Source organism: Fragaria vesca, linkage group LG7, assembly GCF_000184155.1.
Source record: "Fragaria vesca subsp. vesca linkage group LG7, FraVesHawaii_1.0, whole genome shotgun sequence".
Classification (NCBI taxonomy): domain Eukaryota; kingdom Viridiplantae; phylum Streptophyta; class Magnoliopsida; order Rosales; family Rosaceae; genus Fragaria; species Fragaria vesca.
The window spans coordinates 21,582,162-21,598,305 of record NC_020497.1 but is presented as its reverse complement, the minus strand read 5'-3'; the positions used below and the strand labels follow the sequence as shown (position 1 = coordinate 21,598,305).

Sequence of the window (16,144 nt, the reverse complement as noted above, 5' to 3'; positions counted from 1 at the left end):
TGTAACCATATGTACACGAACTCCTAATTAAACCCCTCTCCTTCCCAATATAAACCCTCATTCTTCTTCTTCCCCAGTTCAATCCAAACTCGCTCAACTCACTACGTACACCATTAGCCTCTCTGTCAATTCTCAAATGGAGTACAATACCCAACAACTTGTTGATCCAGAGATTGAAGAAAACCCACTTGAATGTGACTACTTAGGGTACCACTATCAAGACCCATTGCCAAAGTAAGCTTTTTTATCTTTGATTTTTGCTGCAAGTTCATTTCTTTGGTCACATTAAGTTGCTGACTTGCTCTGTGTTTCCCTCTCTGCATTTGAAGTTTTTGTTCTTGTTTTTTCAATGCAATGAGTTTTAGTTGTGTAATGTTGTTCATGGGTGTGTTACTTTGTTTGTATAGCAGTACTACTTCCATGTTTGAGGCTCCACAGATTGATCATGGATTCAATTCAGTAGCTTTGCCATTACCTGAAGATAACAACCAAATTCCCCACATGGGTTTTCAAGGACTTGAAGATTTTAGCCTCCGGGACTACACAGCTTTGGACATTGCTAATACTTTTTCATCATCACCTCTCTGTGATTTTAATAACGTACTTGATGGAAAGACTCATACAACAGTATTGGAGTCTTTTGGTGAGTCTAGCAATGACCCAAGTGACATGATGATCGGAAGTTCTGGTTTTTCATCGACTCAATGTGATTCAGTGTTGTTTGATGAAAAGCCCATTTCAACAATGGTGGATTCTTTTGATTATTTGATCAACAACTCAACTAATTTGGGTTACCATGCTATGATTGAAAGCTCTGGTTTTTCATCATCTCTCTGTGATTCTCTGGTCTTCGATGATATGCTTCTTAGAGAAATGGTGGAGTCTTTGAACAACAATGTCCCAAGTGATGTTGGTCAGCATGAAGTTTCAATGATGGTTGAAAGTTCTCGGTTTTCATCGACTCAATGTGATTCTGTTGTGTTTGATGAAAAGCCCATTTCAACAATGGTGGATTCTTTTGATTATTTGATCAACAACTCAACTAATTTGGGTCACCATGCTATGATTGAAAGCTCTGGTTTTTCATCATCTCTCTGTGATTCTTTGGTCTTTGATGAAATGCTTCTTAGAGAAATAGTGGAATCCTTGAACAACAATGTCCCAAGTGATGTTGGTCAGCATGAAGTTTCAATGATGGTTGGAAGTTCTGGTTTTTCATCGACTCAATGTGATTCTGTTGTGTTCGATGAAAAGCCCATTTCAACAATCGTAGAGTCCTTTGGCAACTCGAGCAATGTCCCGAGTGTTTTTGATCACCATGAAGCTTCCATGGTGACTGAAAGTTCTGCTGCTTATTCATCCTCTCATTGTAATGCTCTGGTGCTATATGAAACACCCCTTTCAACAATCGTGGATTCTTTCGACTACTCTGATATGCCTACACCTGATTTGAGCGATGAAGAAGTTTCAGTGAAGATTGAAAGTGGGTATCCTAGTTGGGGCACTTCAGACACTAGTTGTTTGAGAGGGACAAGTAATAGAGGGAGATGTAGTACACAGATGAAGATCAAGTCTGATGCTTTGGAATTGGAGGGTATAAAGCAGTACTTTAACCTCCCAATAACAAAAGCAGCCAAGGAATTGAAGGTGGGAGTGACATTGCTGAAGAGGAGATGCAGGGAGCTCAACATCATGAGGTGGCCTCATAGAAAGATCAAGAGCTTGAATTCTCTTATTGAAACTATGAAGGTATAAAATCTGAAGCCCCATTACTGTTTTTGTCTATGCTAATGATTTCCAGTTATCCACTTAATATTAAAACCCCTAAGCTTCAAGCTGTGTTGCTTTCTCACGAAGTTTGCAATCATGCACTTATTGGTCACCATTTTCTCTGTTTGGTGGTACTTTATACATTTCAAAGACAATTGCATCATAGTTCATGACTACATGACCAGTGAGCAGTGTTATGTGTGGCCAACTGCCGACTTTGAACAGTTCTTGATTCTTAGAAATGTCAAAATCATTGAAATCAGTAGCTAGCTCTATGTCTTATTTAAGAAAATGATACGCTTACAAAATCTTCGATATATTTATCTATGCAGAGAATGGGTTTGAGAAATGAGGTAAAAATGTTGGAGGAGAACAAAAGGCTTCTAGAGCTAGTGCCAAATATGGAGCTTACAAAGAGAACCAAAAGGCTGAGGCAGTCTATTTTCAAGGCCAACTACAACAAGAAGAAGATGTCTTTGTCTATATCCCTTGGATGATTGCTGATATTGACCATGTCTTTGCTAGCATATATGATTTTACTATACATGACAAATAGTCTCTAGCTATCTAGCTTTTAGCAAATTAAAACTACATACTTCACATTCAAGCATTTCTCTTGCTGGTGTAATTCTCTAAATGAAGTTTCTTGATCCTGGCATGGTTTTGTGTGATTGTGTCTTAATCCATTATCTACCTTTTTCATGGCAATTATTGCTTTTGTTTCATAGAGACTCTGCTACTAATGGGCTCTACTTATACATACCTTTCAATATATCATATCATCAAACTAGAAAATGTAATAGTAGAGTAGTAGTAGTAGATGGGAAATATTCATGAAACTAGAAAATAGAAACAAGTTGTTGACTGCTTCATTACATGGAGATGAAGCCTTGGTTTATATGACTATAAGGACTATTTCATATGTGCTATCTTTTCACAAATTGATCAACAAGTGGGAATTGGAGCACAGTTTTGAGGTTCATATCCAACAGTTGCAGATTTTCTCAGTTTTTCTTGTCTGCGTCTCCATGGAACCACCTGCTTTAAGCTTTCATATATGCTGGCCTGCATTTATAAAATAGAAAATAACTATCTAATTCAATCCAAAATTGTATTCAACTCTTTGAGCAACAAGAAGTCATTAAAGTATAAACTAACTATTGTCATTATCAAGAGGCATTTAACTAAAGAAAATGGGAAGTTAGTGCACAAAATTGGACCTTTAATCATGTTTTGGCTCTAAACCAAAAGGGAGAACATGCTATGTTTTAGCCAATTATATATATAACCACAATTATGAAAGAACAATTGTTTATTCCTTTTCTTTATCTCTTTTTAGAAAGATTGGAATTTTGAAATGCAAAACTGAAAATAATTATAACATTTTCATGTGAAAATAACATGTATATTTTGGCTATAAACCAACAAGAGCATGTTATGTTTTGGCCAATTATGTAGACAAATTATGAAGGAACAATTGTCTATTCCTTTTCTTTGTCCTTTATCTAGAAAACTAGAATCATGAAATGCATCAATATCGAAAATTATACAGCGCACCCGGGTGCGCTGAATAGGCTCTCCATCAATATATAGTTAATTTCTAGTTCCTACAATAATTTACTAAAACTAAGAATGATTATAGAACAACATAACAGAATATCAAGATCATGATGTAACCAAAAAGTATCACTACCATGAACTGACTCAAGTTCATCATCAAAACTATGCAAAACAAATTTCAATCCAACATGAGAGACACTTACCCACATATGTGACCTTGAGTGATGAGCACCATTGAAGAAGCTAGCCTTCCTCTTAACCCTTGTGATCTTCACCTTCGTCTGATCACCGCCATTATCGGTAGACAAAAAGTCGAAACCACCCTCACCGGCCTCCTTGTTCTTCCTGAAACCGGCCCACCTCTTCGACCCAAACCTGCCGCTACCGCCGCCGCCACGGCCGCCCTTAATCTCCTTGCTCGGGCTCCTCAATGCATACGAAAAGGACAAAGTCCGGCCCACCTCAGGCCCATCCAGCACAGTCGTTGGGGAGGGCATGTTGGTAACTTTAGCGTCACTACTACCCACCAACATCCTCGGAGGGAGCTCCAATGATCTCGCGCACTTGGCCTTGGGCTCTGCGCCTTCTCCGGAGTGTCGGGGCTTTCCCGGCGCCTCCTCCCACTGGAACGGAACTGAAACTGACGTCAGCAGCGGCGGCGTCAGTATCCCTGGAGGCTCGGGTGGCTGGCTTGGAAGCGAGAATAATGCCAGCTTCCTTATGGGACTTGCTTCATTCACTGCAGCCTCAGACTCCTCCATTACCTCCTCCTCTCTCTCTCTCTCTCTCTCTCTATACTCTGTTGTTTCTTCTCTCTCTAAGAAAACAGAGACGCTCTGCTTGGTTTTCTAGTCAGTTGATGATCGAAGTGGGTTTGTGGGTTTTTATAGAGAGAGATGGGTGTTGGAGACTTGGAGTTTAGAGAGAGAGAGAGAGAGAGAGTTGGTGGAGGTGAATGTGAAATGTGAATGGTCACAGAGCAAACGCTCCTATGGCGCTTCTTCTTCACGAGGAAATGACGAGCCTCTTATATTATGTTACAGAGTTTGCCAAATGACCAAAACGCCATTGTGGGTCAAAGTGGTGAGGTTAGGGATAACGACTTTTAACTGTCAAGCTTTCGGTGTCTGTCAATTGGTCTCCTGGAGAAGTCATATCATGGAAAGAGCAGTAAAACTGGTATGCTGGGCGTTTTGCAGAGAAGCAAAGTAGAAAATGTGTGATGAGATCCCAATTTTTGGCGAAAGTAATTAAAATGTGGTTTACTTAACATTGTTATATACATCGTAAATTGTTTTCTACGAGTTATCTCATGAACTAATTTCAGTTATAAGTTGTGAAAATACTATGTAATACACCGTTAAATTTTGGGGCAGATTGTGCTTTAAGTTATTTATGTGTGCCAAATGGGATTTTATAGATCACAAATTTTGTCTAACCAGACTGCTAAAGAACAAGATTTACTCTATGATAAAAAGCCGGCTATGGCATAGAAACTAAGTTGTTCATATAGCCCTAGTCCTTAGTTGACAAGAACAGAACAAGAGGTACTCAGATTTTGGTTATGTAATTAGATTAAGGACATAAGTTAACTCTTGGTTTCTTGTCCTAGAATCATATAGAACACTGTCACTCTCACTCATATGTCTAAGGTGTAACGCAAACTACTTTGTCCTTGTGTGATTCTTTGATACTAATAAGTAGAAGTCTCTCTTTCTCTTCAAGTGCAATGAAACATCTGGTTTAGGCGGGTGCATATTTGGAATTGGAAGCTAGAGAATAGAGATGTGCATGACAAAGCTTAGCTCTTTATGGATCTTTACAAACTTTATCCAGTCAAAAGAATGTTACTCAGTACAAAAGTACTGCCATATGATCTGATTCCTTTGGTTTTTTCTACAATGGAAAAGGGCGGGAATGAAGAAGAACCAATATATACTTCAAATTAAAGTATAACATGGAGATGGTTTAGATTTACAAAACTAACAGAGACTTTACTAGAGCTTTAAGATTTAGGGTTGTTCTATTTACACTACTCTAGATAACCCATTTCCAGATTACGTTGTATATGTTCTTGATGGTAGTGAAGCTAAGATTATAACATGAGCAGTAGTGGATATTTGGAGCTGCATTTTCAACTTCCTCCTCTATTTCTTGTCCTTTCCTACCGACAAATTGCCAAACATATAGAATCGAGCTAGTGAGATTTGCCAATTGACTTCATTTTTCTACAACCTATGAGCTCACTCAATCCCATTCTTTAGCTTTCATGACAATCAATGATTCATGATTTTGATTTTTCTGTATATATCAGAAACCCACATCTTCTGCACTAGTATTAGTTCACAATACTAGTGCAACCATCAAAGTTGAGTAACCCTTTTAATGTCCCTCATCAAAGGAAAAAAAAAAACAAAGCATGCAACCATCAAATGTTTCTCTAAGTCATTTGGGACCCAAAAAGAGAAAATGAGAAACATGCATCTTATAACAGTCGGAAAATTCTACCAACCAGAAAATAAAGAATGTGTGATCAAATGTTCTAGAGAGTACTGCAAAGACAAGAGTGTCATTAGATTAGTCATTTTTTTATTTTTATTCCAATCAAAAAGAAAACAATGACTAATCCAAAAGACAAGACAAGAGTCATTAGCTGAAATTCCTTTGATCTGTACTCCGGCCCTGTACTCCTAGTAGCCACATTACTGCATGATAATATTGTACACCTTCTTCTGGTAAGGGAATAAAATTGGGTTGAGAATGTCTGTCCTAGTTTTACAGGTCTTTCCCATTTTCTTTTACAATAACCAAATACATAAGAACAAAATGAAAGTACATAGACAGATGAGTAGTTTGTTAGTAACTAATGCATTGCCAAATGTCGAAATTGTCTGTTTGTGAGTACTTTTCAACATACATATAGCAATAATAGATGATCATTGATCAGAATAAGGTTCCCTAGCTTCTACCACCCTTCTATCCACCATGAAATACAAAAGTTTCAGCTCAGCAAAGTTTTGATATCATCACCAACCAACTCAACCACCCCAATTGAAAATGGTAGTGGAAAGTGGGAACAAACAAGTGTGCAGAGGCATGTAAACCAATTTAAAGTGACTATGACTTATCACCTATTCAAAGACACTGATGGATAGAGTATATATGCATGAGCAACGTTTCCCAGCCAGGAAAAACTGAGAGGTCCAGAGCCAAGATTCATTTCTAGCTAGATTCATTGAAGCTGCTTCATCTCAGTTTGAGTTAACTGATCACCAATATCTACATGTCAATATATTGCCCTCATCACAGACCTACGATTCAAACATCAAGTGTTTGTTTTACTTGTGTTATTGATGAATCTTAGTACAGAAACCCAAGAAAGCTACCCCTTGGTATCGACATGTAACCAATTTGGCGACTGCTAATTGTAAAGGAGAAGGTCTCATACTATAAGAACTTTTGCATAATTAATTGAGATTTTATGTGAGAATATATAAAGGGCTATGAATCATGTTTGAGTCATTTATTTTTTACAATAAGATTCCAAATGTTTCAATTGCTCATTTGGAAGTTCAAGTTTAGCCTCCAGATAGTGTATAAAAGGGGCTCCTTTCATTTGAATCAGAGAAAAGAAAAGGTCTTTCCATTTGAATTAAAGAAAGAGAAGGGCTCTTCTGATTCTCCTTTCATGTTTGCCTGTTTTTTGTTTTTCTGTATATTGGAATAAAGTTACCATTCAGTGTGAGATTGATGACCTGACATATTAAAGGTTAAATGCAGGGTAATTCTTCTGCATTGATATCATATACGTTATTTGGCTATACAGATATGAGTGTATATAAATCAGTAGAAGCTACTGTTATTAATCTTATGGTTTGATCCACATCGCTACCTTCTCAAGTGTATCATTCCATCACAAGCTAAAGTGCCTTCAAGATCTCCAATCATTCGAGCTATTCGAACTTCCAAACCTCTTTGAACTTCCTGGAAGAGAGTCCTGATAAACTCGGTGAAGCGATTCATGTCAAAGCTTGCACACTTTTCTAACTCTACAGCAATCCCAACAATTCCGGGAGAAATCTTGGGTAGAATTTCCATTAGTCTCTGGCCTGTTGCAACCATATATCTCTGCAACTGAAATGTTTCATCAAGAAAGTTCTCTAATGTTTTAGACTTGTCCTTTGTTCTTGCAACATCAGAATCTCCGCGTCTCCCATTTCCATCTAGATCATTTTCATGCTGAAAATCATAAATAAAGTCCAATTCAGTTAATAAAAGATCTGCCAAAATATTACTATCATATATTGAAGCTACAAATCGTGCTAACTTCAACATTTGCTTCTACTTTTGGACCTGTTTAGTCTTGGTTAGATCCTAATGTTTCATAGAATTAGAGATAGATGATATCATTTTCTTCTTGCAATGTATCAAATCATTTTAGAAACAGACTTAAATGGAGAGTCGAAGCTTACCATCCGTTGGCAGAGGTCATCAACTTTCCCTTGAAGGGATTGGTACCGTCCAACTTGTTTATTCAACAAAGACATTAGCGAAAGATAACCTTTCATCCCACTTTGTCCTTCATCAATGCCTTCCTTGTGATCTTCGCCGTTATCATGCTTTCCTGTAAATCTTTCAAGCATAAGAAGTTGTTGCTTCAGCCTCTTGATCTTGTAGGACACTCCAAGAGCTTGAAGATCCATCCTCCACAATGAATTATTGTTTGTACCTGAGGCCTGGCCTGGTGATGAAATCACCAACTTTTCGGCACCATTTACTTCCACAGGACTTGCACAAGTTACACTTCCCTCTTCACTTGTACCCTCATGCAAAACATTCTTCTCAGTTTCAAACACTTTGTCAGGAGATTGTACTTCCAACGTTTGATCATTAGACTCGTTATAAGATGAGGTTTCATTTTCTTTTTTAGTGCCTTCCTCCGGAGATAGCTCAACCAAACCTGTCTCTCTTTTCTGATTTTTCTCCTCAGCTTTGCTTTTAAAGTTGTTCATCTGGGAATGTAGAAACCTCAACTGTGATGCAAACTGCCCTTTCAGGGAAGTTGATTCTTCTTCTCGCTCTGATAACAAGGCTTCCAATTTCATGTTGTTATGTCTGAGCTGTGAGATCTCCTTGTTCAGTCCCTCCAGATGGGAGTCTAACCTCTTTGACTCTATTTCCATGCTCAGCAAGCGCCACTGGTAAGTCTCTAGTTTCTCATCTTTCAGTCTCAACTGTTCTATAAAAGCATCTATTTCTAGGTGGTGCCTCTGCTCAATTACTGCTGCATACCTCTCTGCTTCTGAGCGAACCCAACCTTCCAACTGCTTCATGTCAGCTGTGATAAAGTACAGTCAATAAGAAAAAATGAGGTTAACTGAAGGAGCCATACATGCTAAATAAAAAAAGATACTTAAAAGATCATTTCTCACCTAAGTCGACATTTTCCTCGAATGAGTACTGAACAGACTCATTTCTGAACTCAGGATTTTCATACCCAAGATGAGATGTACCTGTTGCACTAGTATTCATGCCTCTTTCATTTAAAGCAATTTCAAACTTCGAATTCGCTTTCTCCAACATACTTCTCAATGAGTGCCTCTCATGTTTAGACTCGGATACTACTTTCCATCGTTCTGTTTCAAGTTCGGCTTGCTTTCTCTTTGCCTTTGACAACTTAATCTCCTTTACAAGCATTTGCTTCTCTGAGATGTCCAACTTTGATTTCCTCAGCATTGCTGACAATATCTTGTCTTTCTGTTCTAGATCCTTGTGCATCTTTACAATTTCCGCAGATAGTTTTTGGACCATCAAAACTGACTCCTCCTTTTGATCCAAGACTAAATTAAACTCCCTTTTAGTAGCTTCAACTTGCCTAAGTGCTCGGCCCATATCAGCATCCAGTTGCCTTTGGCTTGACACAAGCTCAATGAATGCAGTTCTGTGCTTCAAAATTTCAGAAGAATGCTGCTGAGCTTCACTCTTTGCCTTTTCTCTCAATTCTTCAGCCACATTTTCAGCCTCTCTTAGCTTTTCTTCAAATTCTTTCAACTTCTGCTCCATATCCCCCAATGCCTTGTCCTTAGATTGCACCAAATGCTCCATTTCCTTCATTTTTTCATTCCAGTGAGTAATTGCTTGATCCTTCTTTTTCTCAAAAACCCTCAATCCACTCATTAAAGCTCCAATGTGCTGCCTCAGTTTCTTCCTTTCATTCAACCAACTCTGCTCCTGTGCAGCAAAGATGCTCACAACTTTCTCATTCGCCTTTGCGTCATCATGCCTCAGTCTCTTCAGCTCTCTAATCTCTCTTTCAGCAATTTCAAGCTTATGGAGAAGCTCACATTCTTTCCCGCCACCTTTTTCTTCTTTCTGAACTCTCCACATGAGCAATCCCAATAGTTGGGCACTCCCTCGAAGCATCTTATCGCGCACTTCAGACAACCTCTCATCTTGCACATCAGATATTGACAGGAGCCGTAGAGCAAAGAATGCACAAGAAACACCAAAATATGTAGGATACAAGCTATCACTCTTATCTTCAGAAACAATCAGATACGGATTTGTTACCACTTTCTCTTCCATTACTCAGAAGCTTTACTTCCTCTCCTTTAGTGAACAACATCAAATTCAGAAACTTAAGGTCAGACTATGATCTAATAAACTAAAGATTTAACCATCACTCTACAGCTTCAAAAAATCACATACTATAACTAGATAAGATGTAAACATGGAACCAAGTGCAGTACTGGATTACCAAATAGAAAACACAAGAACCAGCAAAGTAATCAAAACACAAATTCCATCACAAGTCACAACTATGAATCAGTACTAACTTTCATGAATTGTAGGAGCACTTACAGAAAGAAGACGCGTATGACTCTTGTAGCTCGAAACCACAAAACACAGCTAGCTGAGATTAAATGTGTATCCTGGAAAGATCAGTACTTCAACGGCTAGAGTCTGCAGAAGCCATGGTGTTACTCATGTATGATACTGCAAAATCAGTTAAAAAGAGAATTGGAGAAGGTTCTTTCTTCCCTGGTTTTCAGTGAAAGACTGACCTTAACAGCTCAACCCCACATGTTCTTCATTTTCTTGAGCAGCACTGGTCATCAGTCATCACTGATATTGCAAGCAAAAGCACTAGATTCCTGGTTGTTTGTCACCATTACTTGTGAGAGTGGACTCCAGGAAAACAATAAACATATCCAAATCATAAACAGTCCCAGAATAAACTTGTATATATCCAGAGTGGCTTGCTTACCTGTAGAAAACTACACTGCATAAAGTATTTTAAAAGTGTCACAAAAGTAATCACTAAAAGACTACAAAATAGAAAATACTTTTCAGTAATCATATCTGTTTGCTTCTTCTTTTCCAATTTTCTTTACCAAAACAAACTGAAAAGATACTTCAGAAGTTCAGAATCAGAAACTCATTATTGCAACCAAGTATTTGAGAAGCACAAAGCATACCCAATTTAACTAAAACCCAATCAGTTCCAACCAAAACACCCAAGATAGAAAATTTCCAGCATTTATAACACCAAGAATACAAAAGGCAGGAGAACATGTATTTACCAATGAAGACTATCACTTCCAGCTGAGAAAGATGATAATGGAACCACCTAAGCAGATGGGTCATGGGTCCAGAGAGATGGGGTTCTTCTGAAGTTTCTCTCTTTGGCTGAGAGTCCTGTAAAGCAGCAGCAGCAGCAACATGTTCATCAAAATGCTATGAGAAAATTCATTGAACTTGAAAAGCTGTAAATCACACTATAGTGTTTTTATAATACCAAAAAGAATAAGGACCAGTAATAAGCACCTAAGTTTTTTTATTCTAAACTTGCTTGATCTGCCCTTGGAATCTGGGGTTGGTGATGCTGGACTCATAATTTGATTATCTCCAAGCAATCTCTCATCCCCCTCTGACTTGCATAAACATTTCCTGAAAATAATTAAAGAAAGGGGAAACAAGAAAGAAGAATATAGTCATATACTAGTGTCACAGTCCAAGTCTAAGTCTCTGGATATTTGTGATCACACCCCATGTTCCCAACATGGCTTTGTATTAAATTATTGTGCATTTCTTGGGTCCACTTTGAAACTTTGCTTCAATAAAACTTCAATTCCATGAACAAATATTGCTACAATTTTCTCTTCAATCTGAGCAATTTGATTCCTCCACAATGGAGTATTAATTGTGAAATCTACAAGTGAGGGGGGTGGTCACCATGTAGGCATTCTCTTTCCCTTTTTCTTTTTATTTTTGTGATTTTCTGTTTGTCTTGTAGGCTTCAACTTTTTCCCCAACCTTTGTCTGTTGGGCACTGTATTAATCACTCTCCAATTTGGCATTTTGAAATAATTGAGTAGAACATTCATACCATTCACAGTTATAACTCTTTGTCCAATTAACTTGTATGATTGAGACTTCTGGCCAAAATTATTACTCAGCTATATTCTGGTAAAGATGGACCAGTGAAAGCATGTGAGAAATGAGTTTAAATGCATTCAAACCAAAGATTGAGATTGGTGCTATGAAATCTTGTGAGTTAGGAAATAAACATAGATTGATTTAAGATACGAAAGATTGTGATCGGCTTTTGAGAATGAGATAATTTAGATTCGCAAAGAAATTGAGTTTGTGTTGCCAAGAAGTCGAGTTTGTGTAGCCTTACATGGTTTAAAATACTTTGGTATTTGCGCACATGTTTCTTTGATCATTGCACGAGATTTGTTAACATCAAATTTTCTTTTACTTTTGATGTCCAATATTGCTTTTAAGAATGAAATAATTTAGATTCATCAAGAAGTTGAGTTTGTGTTGTCAAGAAGTCGAGTTTGTGTAGCCTTACATGATTTAAAATACTTTGGTATTTATACACATGTTTCTTTGATCATTGCACGGGATTTGTTAACATCAAATTTTCTTTCACTTTTGATGTCCGATATTGTTTCATGTCTCATGTTGAAGCTCAAAGCTGGCCAAAGACGAACATTTTATCAACAAATTAATCAAAAACTAGCCACTCTTTTAATTTTGAAATCTTTATATTTCTCACGTAGAAAAAAAAAATCTAAAGAAAAGTTGTTCATGTGGTAACGCGGATCCACCATAACAATTCTGCACCGTTTCACACAGAAACTCCCCATATAAATATCTCTCCCTCTCTAAACTTCCCGAAATTTCCAATCTCTTCCAAACTCCCAAATTCCCAAATCTGAAAACCCTAATTTCCAAAATTCGCGATTCAAAGCTCAAATCTTTGCAACTCTACTACAAATCAGAACCCCAGTCTCGATGGGCGAGCTCAATATGGACGACATGCCTCTCCCGGCGCTCTTCGAGCAAGCTCGGAAGGTCCATTTCACGGCGACGGAGTCCGGCAACGGCGTTGATCAGGTAAGCTAACCCCCACCGTAATCTTAATGGATTCAATTTCTAGGGTTTTTGATTGATTTGGAGTGATGGGTGAAATTAGGAGGAGGTGAAGAAAGCATGCAGGGCTTTGGAGAAGTGTGATGAAATGGTAAGCAAGCTTGGGTTGTTCTCTACTAATGAGACCAAGGAGGATATCAGCACCACCAATCTCAAGTATATTATGGTAATTTCACATATTTTATGATCATTTCTGTGTAATGGTGGCTTAAAGTTTTGATCTTTAATGGAAAGTGATGAGCTTTGTTGATTTTAGGTGCCGTATTATCTCGGTGAGTTGACCGAGAAGGTTGAGCATGAAGATAGGGTACAGATTGTTAAGGCGGCTCAGGCTAAGTTAAAGGTGAAGTTTATTGAATGTGGTTACATTTCATGCTGATCAATGTGATTGTTGGAATGTGTGTTGTGTTTTTTTCTGGATTGGAGTTTTGGGTTATGTTTCTGATTGTATGCGGAAATACCCTGTAGGAGTTTGTTACGTTTTGTGAGGCAATGGAACTTGTGCCGGAAGAAGAGTTGGAAGCGTCTAGACAAGATGGACCGAAGTCCAATTCCATGGCTGACAAAAGGGCTCAGAAGGTACCTTTTTTTTGTCCTCCTGGAGAATCATCATTGTTGTATCATTTTGGTGCTCGCTGGTTTTTAACTTTGTAGTGTTTAAACATGGGGTGAAAGCTTGTAGTTGTAATATTTTACTTACGTACTTGTTGCTCTATCCAGATAGCTCGGTTCAAACGCCAAAGAGCGGCAGAATCAAAGTTGCTGGAAATTAAGGAGCGGAAAGAGCGGAGAGGGCGTTCCACTAGGGCGTCTGCGATGTCAACTCCTATTGAGGCAGGAGATGAAGATGTGCTTGATGATGATGGAGAGGAGGAACGGGAGGTTAGTTGATTTCTTCTTTTGTTTGTGAAGGAAAGTACTGTTAGCAATCACTGGTGTTTTATTGTGTATCGATCAATTTGAGTGTCAGAACATTGCATGTAGAAGTTGAATGTGGCAGTCACCTCATTACTGGACTGTTGATTGGTTTACTTTTACAGTGTTTTGTTTACATGTCTGATTATGTACTTCCATTTTTATTTGCAGGCCTGGTTTGCTTCTATCTCTTTGGCACTCTGTAAGGTTGGTTTGTCGCCTTAAAGTAATCTTCAACTTAATACTTTTTATGAAGTGGTTTGGGCTTATGCTCTCCTTGTATGTATCATGTTCAGGCTTTTGATCTGTTGGAAATGCTAAAGAAGGAAGAAGAGATGTTGCTAGCTTTTAAGGAAAGGCAATCGAAGGTATTGACTAGAAGTTGGGTGTTATGCATTACTCTATCATTTGTAGTTGGTTAGTCGGGTAAATATATAAATGTTGAGTAAAAGAACGCAGGTTAAAAGATTTTGTCTTGGCCTAGTTCATTGAGTAATGCACATAATGTTTTTGAGTAGAAGGCTGGAAGGTGTCCAGAAGATGTTTCTCTTTTGTTAATAGTTGCTTAATGATGTTTATCTGTAATCTTCCGTTAGATGTTTCTCCGTAATCATATAAACACTGGTTTTAATGATTTGTTGTGACCTTGTATTTCAGGAGGGGGATAAGGAGTTTTATCAAGAAGTTCTTGATGATCGTGCCCAGAGGGCTGAAGCTTGGCATCGTAATGCTGCATCTCGAGTGCAGTACACTAAACCGGCGCAGCCTATCACATGCGCAACTTTTGCACAGGATGTTCTAGAAGGTAGAGCAAATGTGTCACAGATGCATGAGCACAAACACCAGCCACTAATCTTTGGACCAGCAAGTCTTGTTGGAGGAAGCATAACAAGTGAGAGGGAAAGGATGGCAGCTCAGGTTTTCCAGCCTAGCCATAGGTAAGAATATCTATCTGAATTCTATCTGGAAGTATCTGGTCATAATCTTTCTAATTCTTTTATCATTTTAATACATATTTTGAGATGCTAAAGTGAACTTCTGTGCTAGGATGCCCACCATGAGCATTGAGGAAGCTGGGCTGAAGGAGATGGAGATAATGAACAAATGGCAAGAGAGGAATGTTAAACTCATGGAAGAAGCAAATTCTTCATGGTACAATGACAGTGGGAAACTGCCAGGACCGCCCCAGGAAGATGATGAAGATGATGATGCTGCTCAAGACAAGGCAAGGGCATGGGATGACTGGAAAGATGATAATCCTCGGGGTGCTGGCAATAAGAAGCTCACCCCTTGTGGATAAAAGTCTGCATGGATCAATACTGGCTTACAGAGGCAGGTTCTAAATTATTGTGATTGATGACCAGTCTAAACTCGTGTATATTAATTTTGTCTTTTCTTTTTTAAATGGAAATATTTTCATGAAATTGTGCAACTTTTTGTTGGTTTGGTATAATTTGAGCATAGTTGTCTTTCATCATCGCGGAGGCCATGTTTGTCAAGCTCTTGCATGTTTATTGTTTTTATGAAAGGCTAGCTTAATGTATAGCCAGGTTGTTTATGTCCAGTGATGAGCTGCCTATTATGTATTATCTTTGTTTCGCCTTGTATTAGATCCACTCCCCAGTATCAAGGAGACAAGTTCTGGTTTGAATGAATCAAATTGTGTTTCACCTCTTGCTTGCCCTGCTTCACCAACATATATATTCCTGAATCCTCCTCATCATCATCACCCAAGTTTTCCTGAGGATTTTCTTGTTTTTATTTCCAAGAGACTACCAATGAGCAAATGCCTGAGCACTCAAAAGTAGGAACAAATGGTAAAATATTATTGCATCAAAATTCTATTGAAGTTGCTTATTTTTCTTTTAAAAAGAGAAAAAATACAGATAGGAATCCAAATCAAAGGGAAAGAAGGAAACCATCCATTCCTATATACAGTTGGCAAAAAGGACATTCCTTTCCTATGAGTTCGTGTTCGAATGCAAGCTTGTGTGCAAGCTTTGGGGAAAACTAATGTCGGAGCCCTACTTCATTGGTCGCTTTGTGCTTCAACAGCAAAGGAAACGTGCCAAACGCAACGGCCGATTCCAGTGTTGAATCTGATGAACCAAAGTGGAGAGAGGCCCGTATGCATCCTCCATTATTGCCGAATTCCCCCTTTGTGTCAGGGGTTTGCAATGACTTGGTTTTGTATTGTGGGAGTCCTAGATATACAGACTTTTACCACATATGTAATCCTTACACTGGACAAAGAGTTGATCTTCCTCCTGTCAGAGGAACAGAGTATGCACCAGTTGGATTCAAATGTGATCCCTTTCATAGGAAAACATAACTGAATGACATATATCTAACTGAATTGTATATCAAAACTAACTGAATTGCATCAAAACCTGGAATTATATCTAAATGAATGGTATATACCCACACATAAAATCTAATTGATAAAGCACCAACT

General features: G+C 38.2%; 4 protein-coding genes across 4 annotated transcripts; 2 read left to right on the top strand and 2 right to left on the bottom strand.

The window, feature by feature from the left end:
* The first annotated feature begins 136 nt into the window (after nucleotides 1–136).
* On the top strand, nucleotides 137–2,267 carry LOC101293942. Its single transcript, XM_004309097.1, has 3 exons — nucleotides 137–234; nucleotides 408–1,749; nucleotides 2,103–2,267. The coding sequence occupies exons 1-3, from the start codon at nucleotides 137–139 to the stop codon at nucleotides 2,265–2,267; spliced, it is 1,605 nt and encodes a 534-aa protein (XP_004309145.1).
* Nucleotides 2,268–2,566: 299 nt separating this feature from the next.
* Nucleotides 2,567–4,091, bottom strand: LOC101293646 (uncharacterized protein At4g00950-like). The gene is made up of 2 exons (XM_004309096.1): nucleotides 3,534–4,091; nucleotides 2,567–2,835 (listed from the first exon to the last, which is right to left on the bottom strand). Exons 1-2 carry the CDS (start codon nucleotides 4,089–4,091, stop codon nucleotides 2,716–2,718), a joined length of 678 nt encoding a protein of 225 aa, XP_004309144.1. The 3' UTR covers nucleotides 2,567–2,715.
* Nucleotides 4,092–7,218: 3,127 nt separating this feature from the next.
* Nucleotides 7,219–11,303, bottom strand: LOC101293357. The gene is made up of 7 exons (XM_004309095.1): nucleotides 11,158–11,303; nucleotides 10,914–11,028; nucleotides 10,395–10,484; nucleotides 10,192–10,293; nucleotides 8,763–9,939; nucleotides 7,803–8,668; nucleotides 7,219–7,569 (listed from the first exon to the last, which is right to left on the bottom strand). The coding sequence occupies exons 5-7, from the start codon at nucleotides 9,913–9,915 to the stop codon at nucleotides 7,219–7,221; spliced, it is 2,370 nt and encodes a 789-aa protein (XP_004309143.1). The 5' UTR covers nucleotides 9,916–9,939; nucleotides 10,192–10,293; nucleotides 10,395–10,484; nucleotides 10,914–11,028; nucleotides 11,158–11,303.
* Nucleotides 11,304–12,528: 1,225 nt separating this feature from the next.
* LOC101292350 (PP2A regulatory subunit TAP46-like) lies at nucleotides 12,529–15,342 on the top strand. Its single transcript, XM_004307952.1, has 9 exons — nucleotides 12,529–12,738; nucleotides 12,818–12,940; nucleotides 13,031–13,117; nucleotides 13,243–13,353; nucleotides 13,495–13,656; nucleotides 13,861–13,896; nucleotides 13,986–14,057; nucleotides 14,347–14,627; nucleotides 14,737–15,342. The coding sequence occupies exons 1-9, from the start codon at nucleotides 12,637–12,639 to the stop codon at nucleotides 14,987–14,989; spliced, it is 1,227 nt and encodes a 408-aa protein (XP_004308000.1). The 5' UTR covers nucleotides 12,529–12,636; the 3' UTR covers nucleotides 14,990–15,342.
* Nucleotides 15,343–16,144: the final 802 nt, after the last annotated feature.

Coding starts and splice junctions, on each gene's coding strand:
- LOC101293942 (XM_004309097.1), top strand. CDS start 137: ATGGAGTACAATACCCAACAACTTGTTGATCCAGAGATTGAAGAAAAC. Junction 235..407: donor TATCAAGACCCATTGCCAAA/GTAAGCTTTTTT, acceptor TTGTTTGTATAG/CAGTACTACTTCCATGTTTG. Junction 1,750..2,102: donor CTCTTATTGAAACTATGAAG/GTATAAAATCTG, acceptor TTATCTATGCAG/AGAATGGGTTTGAGAAATGA.
- LOC101293646 (XM_004309096.1), bottom strand. CDS start 4,091: ATGGAGGAGTCTGAGGCTGCAGTGAATGAAGCAAGTCCCATAAGGAAG. Junction 2,836..3,533: donor ACTCAAGGTCACATATGTGG/GTAAGTGTCTCT, acceptor TTATAAATGCAG/GCCAGCATATATGAAAGCTT.
- LOC101293357 (XM_004309095.1), bottom strand. CDS start 9,915: ATGGAAGAGAAAGTGGTAACAAATCCGTATCTGATTGTTTCTGAAGAT. Junction 8,669..8,762: donor CGAGGAAAATGTCGACTTAG/GTGAGAAATGAT, acceptor ACTTTATCACAG/CTGACATGAAGCAGTTGGAA. Junction 7,570..7,802: donor ATGACCTCTGCCAACGGATG/GTAAGCTTCGAC, acceptor TATGATTTTCAG/CATGAAAATGATCTAGATGG.
- LOC101292350 (XM_004307952.1), top strand. CDS start 12,637: ATGGGCGAGCTCAATATGGACGACATGCCTCTCCCGGCGCTCTTCGAG. Junction 13,657..13,860: donor ATGGAGAGGAGGAACGGGAG/GTTAGTTGATTT, acceptor TTTTATTTGCAG/GCCTGGTTTGCTTCTATCTC. Junction 14,058..14,346: donor TTAAGGAAAGGCAATCGAAG/GTATTGACTAGA, acceptor CTTGTATTTCAG/GAGGGGGATAAGGAGTTTTA.